Source organism: Tenrec ecaudatus, chromosome X (assembly GCF_050624435.1).
Source record: "Tenrec ecaudatus isolate mTenEca1 chromosome X, mTenEca1.hap1, whole genome shotgun sequence".
Classification (NCBI taxonomy): domain Eukaryota; kingdom Metazoa; phylum Chordata; class Mammalia; order Afrosoricida; family Tenrecidae; genus Tenrec; species Tenrec ecaudatus.
This window is the reverse complement of record NC_134548.1, coordinates 32,779,216-32,795,240: the sequence shown is the minus strand read 5'-3', so window position 1 is coordinate 32,795,240 and position 16,025 is coordinate 32,779,216. Positions and strand designations below refer to the sequence as shown.

General features: G+C 36.0%; 1 protein-coding gene across 1 annotated transcript in view; it reads left to right on the top strand.

The window, feature by feature from the left end:
- Positions 1 to 16,025, top strand: part of LOC142433260 (dystrophin-like) — a 432,482-nt gene that overhangs the window by 268,215 nt on the left and 148,242 nt on the right. The window contains exons 11-13 of the mRNA XM_075538341.1: positions 1,479 to 1,580; positions 1,714 to 1,821; positions 9,152 to 9,331. Coding sequence (XP_075394456.1) covers positions 1,479 to 1,580; positions 1,714 to 1,821; positions 9,152 to 9,331 — 390 coding nt within the window. The remainder of the gene's footprint in view (positions 1 to 1,478; positions 1,581 to 1,713; positions 1,822 to 9,151; positions 9,332 to 16,025) is intronic.

Sequence of the window (16,025 nt, the reverse complement as noted above, 5' to 3'; positions counted from 1 at the left end):
GCTACCAAAATAGGAATAGTATGTGACATCATGCTGGCTGTAATGCCATTTTTCTTAATATTTCTGAAGAAAGCCTGAAAACTCGCCTGTGCCTCAGCTGCATATGTTTACATGATCATATTGATGCTGTAGTTAAATGTTTACTACTGGCTGCTTATCCATATGTGGATGTACCTTTGAGGAGATGGTAAAATAGGCATTTTTTTTCAAATAGACATAAGATCCTCTGAACTACATAGGAATAAATGTTTTTTTCCATAATATTTGCGTTTGTATTATTCAGTGTACACATTAATTTATGCCAGGGAGACTTACGCATTGTGACCCTAAAGGACAGGAATAGAATTGTCCCATTGGGTTTCTGAGATTATAAATCCTGATTGGATTAGAAAGTCTCATCTTTCTCCCATGGAGATGCTATGGTTTAGAACTGCTGACCTTAAATGCTCAACTCTATGGCAGTGGGTTTTGTTTGTTTGGGTTTTGGAGGTAGGAATGAAAGAACCCTGGGAGTAGAGTGGTTAATCTGTATATCAAGATTTATGCCAACTCCTGAATATATTGGTCAACACTATGAGTTGTAAACAGTTTTTTTCTTTTTTTTTAAGCTGCAATTCTATGCTAAAGAAAGCATGACCATATTTTGGTATACTTTAAAGTAAAGATTCACGGACTATCGGAAAATGATTTTCTTATTTATAGAAGATCACAAAAAGTTGGAATTTTAAGCTCTAAAATGCATAATAATGGTGCTGAAGTGATAGAAGAAATTGCTTTTTTATTTGGTCATAAAAATATCCCTTTGCCCAGATATCTCATCATAATGAGCATTTGTTCTGTGCACACTTTCTTAGTACTTGGTTTATGTTACATATTAAAATGGTATGCATACATAACCATGAGCAACATGCTAAAGGCAGGGTAGTTGTTACTCAAGCAAAGTTTTCATTTACTTATTGTAATAGTTTAGAGACATAGGAAGCTTCAGTATTTTTATACTAATCATGGATAGGTACTTTTAAGTTCACATGTAGATATATTTTAATCACTGAGCATCTCCCCACCCCCTATAATCAGGGCATTCTATTTATACAGCATCGGGCCACAGAGTAATTGGGGAATTTTGTTTAGTTATCAGATTTTCTTCTTTGGAACCTGCTTTCTGACATTGTGTAATCAATGAAAAATTTTTAATTCTATATTTATGCTTTTGCTATCTTACACTTGTCATGGAGACACATCATATTGGTACAGAGATTACTTCTTATAATTTTAAGTGTCTTAGTGTTTCAATGTGAGGTAAATGAGTAAGTTATATAATCTAAAGACAATGCATAATCATTAGAAGGAATCACTGAAGAATACATAACACCTAGAATATATAAGTGGCTTAAAACCAGAGACATTCACAAACATTGATACCATTTTAAATGATCAGCAATGAATTATTTACTAATGTGTTACGGTCTGTTTTTCAGGTACTGGGAGATCGCTGGGCAAGCATCTGCCGGTGGACAGAAGATCGCTGGGTCCTTTTACAAGATATCCTTCTAAAATGGCAACGTTTTGCTGAAGAACAGGTGAGTTTCATGGGGGGAAATTGCAACCGATAAATGGATGGACGTTTATTAACTTTGTACTCTTGATACAGAAAATCTGATGAACTGCTTTTAATATTGTGATAACTTTTTAGAATTTTTAAATTTTTTTCAGTGCCTTTTTGGTGCATGGCTTTCAGAAAAAGAAGATGCAATGAAAAGGATTCCAACTACTGGCTTTAAGGATCAAAATGAAAAGTTATCAAGCCTCCAAAAACTTACCGTATGTATTTCTTACCTTTAAATATACCTTTAAAATCATAATAGTGCTTATTAAAACCACTAGTTAGTCTTTTCTATCCTCTCAAAGCTTAAACCAAATGTTCATCATTTTTGCTTAGATCAAAGTAAAATCAATAATGGTACCTTTTTATGTCCTTAATTAAAATGGGATAGGTACAGGAAATTTTTTTAGTTAGTTTTTCATTTAAGTTTTCCCCAGATAAAATATATAGCGTTTCCATATTAAGACTTCAGGTAAAAGAAAAAGTTACAGTAAGAAGTCTGTTAAATATTGTGTTAGTCTGGGTAGACTAGAGAAACAAATTTATAGACACTCATATGTGTATAATAAAGAGCTTTATAAACAAGAGCAATTGAATATTGAGAAAACATGCCAGTCCAAATCAAGTCCATAAGCCCAATATTAGCCCATATATATGATAGCAATCTAAAAATTACTCTTCAGGCTCACAAAACACATGCAATGCTGCCAAATGCAGGAAGATCACAGGCCAGTGGGTAGGAATTCTTGTGGATCCAGTGGCAATGGAAGCCTCTCAGTGATGGCACGTGGCTCCTTCAGCTCCAGGGCTCTAGTGTAGCTCCATGTGTCTTGTCAGCAAGCATGCCTCTTGCAGGGAGTGAGAGAGTGTCTCACTTTCAGGGAGCTATTTACTTCCTTAGGGCCTCCAAATGAGGTCATTAAGCTGTGACCTGACTGACAAACTAAACTCCACCTCTTCACTCTTAAGTCTCAGATTGACAATAGCTTGTGTAACTACCACAAATACTTCTTGCAATTCCTTGTGATTTCTTCTTGTAACTGCAAGGGTGGTTAGGAAACAGAAAAATTCAATTATTTTATGAAGAACGTTTTAAAGGAATGTGCTGTAGAAAAACTCTAAGTGATACAAGAGAAGGACATAAGCTGGTTATGGTCACTCTTAAGGGGCTTATCTCATAGTTTGGAAAACAAGACGAGAGCATTGAAGCAAATAAATAAATAATTAAAGGGACTGATTGTAAGTGCCCCCTTGTGTTTTCATAAATGAGAGCACTTGGCAGGTACAAGAACTCTAGGGGAAAGGCTTTCTTGAGTCATTTTGTTTTAAGTTGGACATTAGAGGATTAAAATAAATCTCCTAAATTTGTCTTTCTGTCAATTTTATTATTTTCCATGAAGTAGGATCAGTTTATTATTTTAAGTGAAATATTATATAGAGAAGATTTTCTAAAAGGTTTGATAGATCAATTCTATTAAGCTTAAACTTGACAATAACTATTATGAAAAAAGGTAAATAATTTTAATAACTATATCTAAAGGAATAGACTCATATCTCTGTCAATGCTGTGCATTTTAGATCACAATAGGTAAATAATTTTCATAAGGTTAATCTTAAATAAATTTCCCAAGTATTTTCATCATGTACTACCATTTAACTAAATGTTTATTTATAATATGATCCACAATTACTAATGCGATTTGTAATATGATCCATAATTACTAATCATATGGGATTTTTAATATAGATATATTCCCCTATCAACTACTAGATCTTGATAACAATAATTGATAGAATATATGGTGGTTTCTTTTGAGTGCGGTAACACTGAAGACAGATTCAAAATGATCTCTATAGACATCAAAAGCTGAATACAAAAATACCAGCAGTATATTTGTGATTTTATTCTGTGATCTATAGGAAATTATTTTTGAATTCCCTTTGATAGTGTGATTTTTGGTAATAAAGAAACCAGCCAGAAGACCTGAATTCAGCAGTAGCCCTGGGTATGCTATAAAGAGGCACTAACCAAAACCCAAAATCAAACTCATTTCCATGGAGTCAATGCTGACTCACAGCAACCCTGTGGGACTGGGTAGAACTGCCATTTTGAGTTTCTGAGACTTTAATTACTTATGGGAGTAAAAAGTCCCATCTTTCTCCCATGGAGCACCTTACAGATCACAACCTAATGCATAACCATGAAACCACTACACCATGATGAGTATACTTTATGGTAAGAAAATGATGTTGGATATGACTTCCAAATTTCTCCATTGAAATATTAACCTCTATTGAAAAATATTAACCTGTATTGAAAAATAGAAGAGAAATTACTCATTTTAAATGAATAAAAATTATTTAAGTTTTGAATAATTTGAATATAAAATTTCTATATTATATATATTCAAATACAGGCTCTTTAGGTGTAAATTCTCTATTTACCATCACATTTATAGCATTGTAGGTAATGGTGATAACATCCAATAAACATAAACAAATAAATTTATATTAAAGAGATAATTGTACAAGAGAAACTATCAAAGAACCCATCTTTATAAGAAAAAGGGCCCAGCAATATGCAAAGGGCAGACATTTGAAAAAGCAAAACTCCATTTTCTGTCAATTATGATTACTATGTAACATTAAATCCAAAAAGTTATAGCTTACCATTATTGTTTAATTATGCTACTTAATTTTATAGTTGAGGGGTTTGAAGAAGACACACACAAAAAATGAGGGCTTGGCAATCTGGAGATCCTTCAACTAGGATGTCTAGATAGCTAGGGCGGGTATCATATGAACATAGCCCCTCACACTGCTTAGCATCCGTGTTGGGATAACTTAAGATCTAGACCTAGTAACCAAAGGCTTTTGGACAGGATAGAAATGTTAAAAAGTTGTCATAATTCTTTCAGGGAGACCAAGGGCTCTAAGCCAGTATGTTTCCGTGAACAAGGCCGAAATGTGAAGTACTTTATTCAATTTGTCTTTAAACATCATATAGCCTCAGAAATTACCAGACTGTGTTGTTTGAAATAGTCACCAACCAGGGAAGGGGATTAGACGTAGGGAGTTAGACTTCATCTCTTAATGGATTAACCCAAAAGTCAAATTATAGAAGAACATCTGGTAGTAGATATTATAAGAACCATATTTAGAAAATGCCGTATGCTAGAGTCATGAAAATTTATTTTGAGTGGGAAAAAAATCCTAATTTCCCAAGCTATCGTGAGTCCCTTTGTGTATTTTTATTAGACTTACAGATAAACAAGGTTGATTTTAGAAAGTTACACAGTGACAAGACCAAACATGTTAAAACTAGAAGGGACCTTGTAAATCAATTAATGGATTCCTAGTCAAATTACATGCCTGAAGTATCTTGGGAACAGTTACCTAGGTTATTTTTGAAGAGGGAATTGAGATCCAGAGGTAGTCATTTGAGGTATCTTTTTTTATGTGAGGGGCATACTTGAAATTTAAATATTCAGTATAAATTTCAATGTGATCATTAAAACATCCTACTCAAATCCAACCTTTAAAAACCATTTACAAAGTTCTCATATTTCTTAATTTCTAGAAAGAAAGAAAAGAAAAAAATCTTGGAATTAAGCACTGTAAATTCTGGCAATCATTTGCCACTATGTTGACATTGTGGGGTGTAAAAGACTCTGCTAGCCTCTGTCCCATAGCATTACTTTCTTAACAATGTCTCAATAATTTTCTGATATGATTACAAGTCAAATTATGTTACCTTGTGAAAAAAGTAAAAATGTTTCCTATAAGTCTTACCATTTGATAGTTTAAGCCAATTAACAAAACCTGACAGCTGGTCTAGAATTTGAGGTAAAATTCCCCTGCTGACTCAGGTAGTGAGTAAGAATTTAATGTTCATTAAAATATGTCACAATCTGAGACTCAACACAGGTACCATCTGTCACCAATTCTTACCCTATATGTAGGTATATATACAGTGTACTGAAATTCTCATTGTAAAATGAGTGTAATTTGTTTTGAAATAACATCACAGCCCATGGGACCTTCTCCAATTTTTCATTGGAGGTTAAAGTGGGGTGGAGACAATGGTTTCTCATTTCTTCAAGATATGTAATATTATATATATAACATATAAGTTGACCTTTTATTTATTTTATTATCAAAACTGCTTTTTAAAGGGTATAATAAATACACATTAAAGGTGAAAAAAGAGAGTGTGTCCATATGTGATGAATTCTAAGATGTGTAGGATATTATAAACTATAATTTAAGAGTCCCAGTCACAGCAAGCATCTGACCCTGTGTACATTCACTGGTGGTATAGTTATTGTTATTATTTACCAAGAAAAGACAACTCCAAGAAGCATGGTATTCTGATAGAAAGTGTGCTACTACAGAATTGCAGATACTTTCCATGGGCTATTGGAACAAGCGAAAGATCCAGTGCTTGGGACAGAACCATAAGTATTTAACAATGTGGCTCTTTTCTTAGGATTTTTGACCTGGCTCCGAAATCCTGTGTTTACTCAATAAGAATTTACCCAGATAGAGTCTCAGAGCGTGGTACTTGAACACTTGTTAGAAAGGAAAATTATAAGGCCACTTCCCAGGTGATTCTGGCCCTTGGCAATGGAGTTATCAACCTACGTACAAGAATAAGGGACATTGGTGGTGCTATGGAAGACTATTTATATATAGATAAGTAACTACAGCTAGATAGACTAGGAGTTAAATTAAATTTTGCAAGTTAAAAGGAAAATGTTTTTTGCTAGTATACCCTGAGGTATTCTGTGGACCAGAATTAAGATCTCAGAAGTCTATGTAGTTCTTTCACTTCTACTCGGCTCCTATCCCTCTTTAGAAATTTGTCTGTCTCTTTCCAGTTCTATTACTTGGGCCAGAGTGACTACCTACAGCTTCATGCCTAACTTGGAACTATACCCATGAGACTAACTATTATCTAGTGATTATGATGATGAAAATGCTGGTAATGAGTATAATTAAAATGATAAGCCCTTATATAAAATTTAACTTTTTGGTCATATACATGTTTCTGAAACTTTCTTTTACTTCTTGAGTTTTTCACAGGTCTCTGGGCCTCTGCCACTCAGAATAGTGAAAATATTCTTATAATTTGTAACAACTAAACCCCAGTTGTTTAAGATGCACACATAAGAACCAACTTTAATATAAATGGCACTCAAGCATCAACTGGAGAATGTAATCCATTAACCTGATACAAAATTTGGATTAATGTCCTGTCTCTTCTCTTCTGCTAGTTATGGAGAGTCATTTGGGGGCTTGGAGATTATGGAGAGGGGAAAGGGAGAGAACATGAGTAGACTGAGTTAAAGAGGAGGAAATCAGTTGAGGCTAAACCACTAACTTGCCATCACTTTTTAAAATGTCTGCAATTTGCTAGGTAGAGATTTTGGTTAGCAAGGGTTTTTCTCAGTATTTAAATTTACATGAAAATACATTATTTATAGTGCATGCATTTTTAATATATGGGTTATAGTAATATATACTGATATTCATGCAAAAATGTAAAGAAAATAAAAATGTAATGAATCCTTATACAGTAGTAACAGGAATATATACTTTCCAAAATGGCAATTGACATATGCCAAGTGTAAATTTAACTCTTATTATTTGGGAAAAGTATTGTTTTTCTTTTAGTCCAATATGCCTTTGAATTTAATGGGAAGCTAAATTCCAAGTTTCAAAATAATCAGTTTACCCAACATTTTTCACTCTTGGTTTCCACTACTGAGTTTTCTTTTGATATGTGTTCCACTTAAATATGTACATTCGTATTTTCATTTACTGCATACTTTTGAGATGAGGCAAAATAAGAATGAGAACAAAACTGATATATTCTCTAATGAAAGTAACCAGAAATGAACTTCAATCCTTGTTTTCTCCCTACGCATCGCATAAACTAATATAAAGTATACCAGATGAAGCAGATTCTGAATGAAGGACAGAAAAAATTAAAGGCGACAAGAGACTAGTCTTCAATTCGGAGCTCTCAATGTAGGAGACATGCCAAAGTGACATGCCAAAATAGCTAGATAAAGTCTCCTTTAGAAGAGTGTGTGTTCACTTCTCTGTGTCCTTGACACCTCGCCAGCCCTCATGTGCCTGGGCTTCATCAAAAGATATTTGCTATTTGCAAGGGTTACATTCTGGAGAGACAGGTATCACAGTTTAGACTATGTTCATTGTATTTGCTGCTGCCAAAAAAAGGATATTGCAAAGGGCCTGTGAGAGAATTTTCTCATTTTTACCCCCTCTTATTCTTTGCTTACAAGTTAACTTAGGGACCTGAAAATTGACATTTCCAAGGAGCAAAATGACTTTAATGGGTAAAATGAAATGATAAGCTGTCTTGATGTACTGATTTCACTACACAAAAGCTACTCAGATGCCCATCCCCCATCAGCTAAAGGGAACACACTTCCCCTATAGCTTCCTGGAATTTGGTAAATATGAATGACATACAAGTTACTTCCTAAACCATTTGGGCCCTTATAAAACATGCAACCCCAAGGATTATAAATCCATGCAAATTCCAAGGATTTACACAGTATTCAGCAACTCCATTCTATTACTTAATGGGTTCTAAAAGTAGCTCTAGGAAGATAACTACTCGAATAGTCTGATGTCAATTAAAGAATTAAAGCTTGATACATTTAAATATCAGTTAATCACATAACACAGTTTTTATCTTCACATCATGGAGGGAATGTTAAAACAGTTGGGGCGAGGATCAGAAGTTGATTCTAGTTGGATAATTCCAGATTTCCAAATGGCAAGATCCATCATTCTCATCTTCTCAGGCATCTCCTCTTCAGATCTACAGACACCTGAAAGTCAGTCTCCCCTTGAATTACATTCAGAATAAAGAGTACATGCATCAACATCCCACAGGATGGCTGATGCAACTTTCAATATTAAATTTTTCCTCAGTAGGTTGAGCTATGTTTTGACTTTTGAAGCCACATTATAATTTCAATCAACAGCTTAAAATATGCAAAGGCTGCTCTTAAGTATCTTTAGTTGATACTTGATACATAAACTTGCATGGGTAATAGTCATATAGATTAGGTTCTCTGAGTTGTTAAAAAAAAAAAGTTCATGTGCTTGGTTGCCAACCAAAAGGTTGGAGGATGGAGTTCACACGGAGGCATCTCAGAAAAAACCTTGGTGATCAATGTTTTCAACAATCATCGACTGAGAACCCCATGAAGCACAGTTCTACTCTGACACACAAGGAGCCACCAATGGGGACTGGTTCAATTGTTTCACTAGACGGATTATAAATAAACCATCCTAGGACATTATTTTATATATGATATTTTCTCTCCTCAAGGTTCTATGGATGCTTCCTAGAATTTTAATTGTCTACTCATATTTATGTACTTTTGATCTTTTGCATATATGATCTGCACACTTATCTATATAAATGAGACACTCATGGGAGAAGAATGGACAATGCCTTATGCAATGCAATCTAGGCTTATGCTCTGATCTTCCTTGTTTCAATAGGCATTAAAAACAGATCTAGAAAAGAAAAAGCGAACCATGGACAAACTCTCCTCACTCAACCAAGATCTTCTTTCAGCATTGAAAAATAAATTAGTGACCCAAAAGATGGAAATATGGATGGACAACTTTGCACAACGATGGGATAATTTAGCCCAAAAACTTGAAAAGAGTTCTGCACAGGTAAGGGTACCATTTATAATCGTGGAGATTCTGATCCATGTGGCAGGAGCAGTGCTACAACCCTCGAATATATGTCCATGGGTTAGGGATTATTGTCCAGTGTTTGGTTGAGTATAAACTATCTCCATTGCCTACCCTGATATTGGAGAGTGGAGGAAACATGGAAGATTGAGACTTGGTTGTCTAATTAGTAACTAAGAGTTTAATCACTTCCACATGATACTGGAGGGGTGAAGGAATTAGAACAGTTGGACAAAATGCTGTGAGATTGTGAGGTCATAATTTTACCCGGAAGCAGAGCTTTCTAGAACCACTGAAAGCATTATTCAACTCCATTATTTTGCATATGTAAAAACTGAAACTCAGGACAGAAAAGCAATTTGTGTATTTGTGTAATGTAAGTTTGCAGAAGTAACAGAGGCCACACCCACATCATTTGATTTCAGTGGCAGTCAATTTACATTCAAGCAAGGGAGGACTTCATCATTAGATGTACTGCCAAAGACTATTCATTTTATAAAATGATGAAATTAGTTAGCAAATTTGTTTGTTAGAAAATTAGTTTTGCTATACAAATAAGAATTGTAGTTAGGAGAGCATCTAACTTGCATTTTCGGTCTCATGTCCTAACTTTATTTATATAATTCAAGGATATATTTTGACTGCATTATTCTGAAGTAGACCACTCACAAAAGGCTAAAATTATTTCATTTCACTTACATGTAACATTTGAAATAGGCTAGGTCATAGGGACCAACTTTACTAGTGGTTACAAGAGACATGTAGGAAGAAGGTTGGAAGGAGGAATCTATGCTTAAGGGGCCCTGGGCATTTGCTGAGGGTGATAGTATGATTTAGAAATAGGAAAAGGTGATGATTGAACAGTATGTTATGCAAAATTAATGTTACTGAACTGTATATGTGATTATTTTAAAAATAAAAATAACAATGCTTTATTACATATATATTAACCACAATAAAAAGATAGTAAAAGATGTATTTCAAATCATTGATAGATAGATAGATAGATAGATAGATAGATAGATAGATAGATAGATAGATGGATAGTTAGATATTTTAGAGAGAAAGATGAGGCTTTATAGTCTCAGAAACCCAGAAGCAGGTCTACCTGTACTATAATGTCTCTATGAGTCAGAATTGAATCAATGACATTAACTTTGGTTTGACACACATACAAACACTTACACACACACATACACACACACACACACATAACCCACTTCCATCAAGTGGATTTCAACTCATAATGACACTGTATTGGGCTTCTGAGGCTGTAAATCTTTTTGGGAACAGATAGCCTCATGAGTTTGAGCTGTGACATTACCCAACAATGCAACTGGGGTAACTTAATCTATCTAATCTATATCTATCTATCTTTCTATCTTTCTATCATCTATCTACTTACCTACATACCTACCTACCTACCTACCTACTTACCTACCTGCCCACCTACCTATAGTATTAGATACTGGAATAATGGGACAGTTCAAATCAACTCATAAACTCATAGCCATTGAGTTGTTATCGATTCATAGCGACCCAATATGGCCAATCATTCAAATTCATAGCATTAATTTTTAGGTTATTTAACATGTTTTTTCTACATCAGTTTACATTTAGAAACTAACTTATACTCGTTGGTCATAATTCTTAGCTCAATGTAAATATTTCCATTAAAGCAATGACCACAGTTTTTCACTGGGGGTGTGTCTTCTGTTGTGAGACCTTCAAGTGAAAGCAGGCAACTTTTCTTCCTGAGATTTGATATCTAACTGTAAGGGAGCTTCAAAAATTTCATGGGGAAATAAGAATATCTTTTGAAGCCTCCTTTAGAGCTAAGAAAATTTTTTTGAAAAATGAAGAATTGAAAATTTTAGTATTATTTCCAGAAAAACAATTTGAGAAAAGCATTCAGCCATTTCAATCACATATCAATCTTTCTTTGAATTCCAAAGTGGTGTTTAAAATTTAGAGAATATTAATTGTAATAATTCCTGATATCATCATTAGCAAAATAAGATAAAACTTAATTGTTCTTTATTCATATATTACTAGTAGTTAATTGATCCAGTAATGATTTAAATCCCAGAACATGATTCTATGTACTATATGTGATTTGGTTATAGCTACTTTGCAATAATAGTTGCATCATATTAATGAAGAAATGATACATTAGAAAATCTGGTATTTTTTTCTAATCTATATTCAAATTTATTGAGGTCTTCTTAATTTCTTTTTTAATAATCATTTTATTAGGGGCTCATACAACTCTTTTCACAATCTGTACATACATCATTTTTGTCCAACACATTCGTACATATGTTGCCATCATCATTCTCAAAACACCTGCTTTCTACTTGGTATCAGCTCCTCATTTTCTCCTCCCTCCCACTCTCCCCACCCCCTGAACCCCTGATAATTTATAACTAATTATTATTTTATCATATCTTACACCATTCCATGTCTCCCTCACCCAGTTCTCTATGGCCTGTCCTCCAGGGAGGAGGGCATATGTAGACCTTGTCATCTGTTCCCCCTTTCTCCCTCACCCTTCCTCCACCCACCCGATATCGCCACTCTCAATGTGTGCCAGTATATATCCTCTGGTCCAGCCGGATATGTAAGGTAGAATTGGGATCTTGATAGTGGGGGGAGGGGAGGAAGCATTTAAGAACTAGAAGGAAAATCTGATATTTTATTTATCTTACAGTGATGTTATTTCAGTAGGTACCCATTGGTTCTATTCCATTTTATTGCCATAAAATCATTATGTTTAAGAAGGGTTGACATTGTTTGATAAAGAAAGTTATTTTGAAGCTCATGTTCTTGATCACTTGCATTTTAGTGTTTTTCAAATTTGTATCAAAATGAAAATAATTAGATCTTTTTTTATTAAATACTTTTATTGGGGGTTCTTACATCTGTTATCACAATCCATACATTCATCCATTCTGTCAAGCATATTTGCAAATACATTGCAATCATTATTTTCCAAGCATTTTCTTTGTACTTCAGCCCTTGGCATCCAGGTCCTCATTTTTCTCCCTTCCTTCCCCACCCTCCCTCCCCCACAAACCCTCAATAAATTACAGATTATTATTTTCATATCTTACACTGTCATCTGTCACCCTTCCCCCACCTTTCTGCTGTTCATCCCCATGGGAGCGGGTTTTAGGTTGATCCTGTGATCGATTCCCCCTGTCTCTCCCCACCCTCCCCTATTCCTCCTGGTATCTCTACTCTCATTGTTGGCCCTGAGGGGTTTATCTATCCTGGATTCCCTGTGATGCGGGCTCTCATCTGTAGCAGTGTGCATATTCTGGTCCAATCTGATTTGTAAGGTAGAATTGAGGTCATGATAATAGGTGGAGGAAGCATTAAAGAACTAGAGGAAAGTTGTGTTTCATCAGTCCTATGCTTCACCCTAACTGGCTCATCAATTCCTTGTTACCCTTCTGTCCAATTGTCTACAGATGGGGTTTGGGTTGTCCACTCCTTGCCCAATTGTCTACAGATGGGTTTTGGTGATGTCCAATTTTCTACAGATGGGCTTTGGGTCTCCACTCCTCGTCTCCCCCCACCCCAATTGACATTGCTATAATTTTGTTCTGGGTCTTAGATGACTGATACATTATTTCATTGACACCTCATGATCACACAGGTTGGGGTGTTTCTTCCGTGTGGGCTTTGTTGCTTGTCAGCTAGATTGCAGCTTGTTAATCTTTAAGCCATTAAGACCCCAGGCACCATATCTTTAGTTAGCCAGACAACATTAGCTTTCTTCACCACATATGCTTATGCACCCATCTTGTCTTCAGCGATCATGTTGGCAAGGTGAACATCACAAAGTGCCAGATTATTGGAACAAAGTGTTCTTGGGTTTTGTGTTGAGGGAGTACTTGAATCAAGGCCCAATGCCCATCTGCAACCTTAATTTTTAACATATATATATATATATATATATCGACCTGTTCCCCTCATGTTATATATAAATATATTTAAATATGTACATGTTTGTATTTAGACCTCAATAAATGTCCTTTGCCTCCTAGTTATTTCCTCTATTTCCTTGTACTTTCCTTTTGTCCCACCTTCATGACCTTCATTTGGGTTAAGTAATTTCTCGCTGTTACATTGCCCTTGATTAAGCCCCACTAGGCGACCTATGCCCTTCAATCCATTGATTTTAGTTCACTTGTTATTCCTTTTCCTTGGGTTGGTTGCCTAACCCCCACATCTTTTCTCCCACCTCCCCTTCTCCTGTATCACCCAGAACCACTGGTTCTGTTGTTTTTATCTCCACATTGTTTATACCACCTACCTTATCTAGATAGACATGCAGAGACATTATTAAGTGTAAAAACCAGGTGAAGCCGAACAAAACGACAAAGGAAGACAAAACCAACAACAACAAACAAAAAAACAACAAAAACAAAGCCAATGACAAAAAAGGAAAAGTCCATAAATAGTTTCAGGTCAGATCTTTGACCTTTAGGAGTATTTTCCAGTCGAGTCTCTGATGGGGTGTCACACTGTGTCTCCAAAGTCTATTTTTGGTATTCCCAAGGGATTTCATCACTTTACTCCCCTTGCTGCTCTGTTGCATGCCCTTGGTGTTTACCCAAGTGTGTTGGGTTCAGATTGGGCGCAATTCCTGCGCTGTTTCCAGTGTTGTCCTCTGCAGCACTGTGGATCAGTGAGGGACATCGAGTCTCATAGTGGGGCTGGTCCTATGGTCCTCTCTGTGCATTGTCTGCTCTGAGCAGAAATACCATCCTTGGGGCTTGGTGGGCCAGGATGTGTTCCCATCACTCTTCATTTCTCCTGTGTGCTCTAATCAGATGTGTCCCTCTCCCCAAACTTCAGTGCTGTCCTCTGAAGTGCATTCTTCTTGGATTGGGGTGGGGGTCAACATAGTTTCAATTGGAACCAGCCCCGCAGACCTCTCTATTGGTTCCCTGGTATGTTCCAGTATGTTGTATACATGTCTTGGTGCACCGGCTTGAAGCCTGGTCACTCTATCCCTCGCCTGTGGAGATATAAACAATACCCTCCCCTTGGGTAGGTTAGTGCTCTGCTCCCCCCTATCCATGTCTTTTTTTTTTTTTGCTCTTTCTTTTCCCCTCCTATTTAGTTGAGTGTCCTTTGTATCCCTGGATTGGGTTTGGCCCCTGCCATAGTACCTGGATCTCACCACAGGATTGTATGTATATAGTAGCTTTTCTGCTATGCTCCATTTATTAAGCTTATCTCAGTGGACTCATATTGTACTTGTGCTATTGTTCTTGGCTTACTTCACTCAGCATAATATCTTCCAGTTCTTCCCAGGGATGCGTAGTATTTCATTATGTGTGTGTACCACAATTTTTTTTATCCATTTGGCCATTGATGGAAATTTGGCTTGTTTCCAACCCCTTGCAATTGTGAACTGTGCTGTGATGAACATTGGAGCACAGATGTCTGACCATGGTTTGTTTCTTACATCTTCTGCGTATATGCCCAGTAGGGGGAATTGCTGGGTCGTAGGGTAGCTCAATTTCCCTGATTTACATTTCGCCAAATAGATTTCCATAATGGCGTTACATACTCACAGGTCCACCAGCAATGGATGAGACTTTCTATCTTACCATAGCACCTCCGACACTTGTTGCTTTCTGATTTTTTTTAATTGAGCTACTTTGAGGGTGTTAAATGGTATCTCATAGTTGTTTTAATTTGCATTTCTCTTGTTTTTAATGATCAGGAACATTTTCTCATATATTTATTGGTCATTTGAATTTATGCCCTTGTGGAGCTTCTGTTCAGGTAATTTGCCCACCTTCTCAGTGGACAATTAGTGTTTTTTTTGAAGCTAGCAAAAATATTGTACATTTTAGTAATAAGGCCTTTGTCTGATGTGTCATTGCTAAAGATGTTTTCTCAGATGGTAGGCTCTCTTATTACTCTCTTGGTGAATTCTTTCGATGTACACAGGTGTTTTATCTTCAATATATCCCATTGTCAATTTGTGACTCCTCCGTATTTATATCCTCCCCTATTTCCAATAGCCTGTGCACTCCCTGCACCAAAGTTCACAGATTTGTCCCAATTGCCTCATTAATGGCCCAAGTAGTTTGGGGTTTCACCTCAAGGTCTGTGTATGGAGTGAGGTAAGAGTCTTACTTCATTTTTCTACATTTTTTTCTAGGACCACATATTGAAGAGGGTATCTGCTTCGCATTTACTATTTTGGGGGCCTTATAAAAAATCATTTGTCTGTATGCTGATGTCTTTATGTCTAGGTTCTCAGCTCTTTTCCATTGGTCTGAGTATCTGTCGTTAGTTCGGTACCACACTGTTTTGACCACTGTGGATAATAGCTGCTAAAGTAAGGTAGAACAAGCCCTCCCACTTTGTCCTTCTTGAGGAGTTGTCTGTTATTTCTTGGCTTCTTCCCGCTCCATATGAAGTTGGTAATCAGTTTTTCCAAGTCCTTGAAGAAGGTTGGTGGTATTCATATCAAGATAGCATTAAATTTATATAGTGCCTTAGGCAGAACTGACATATTTCCTCTACTGAGTCTTCCATCCATGAGCATGGTATTTTCTTCAATTTGTTGAGGTCACTCTTGGTTTCTTGTAATGGTGTTCACTAGTTTTCCTTGTACAGATTTTGTTTTTCTTTATTCAGGTAT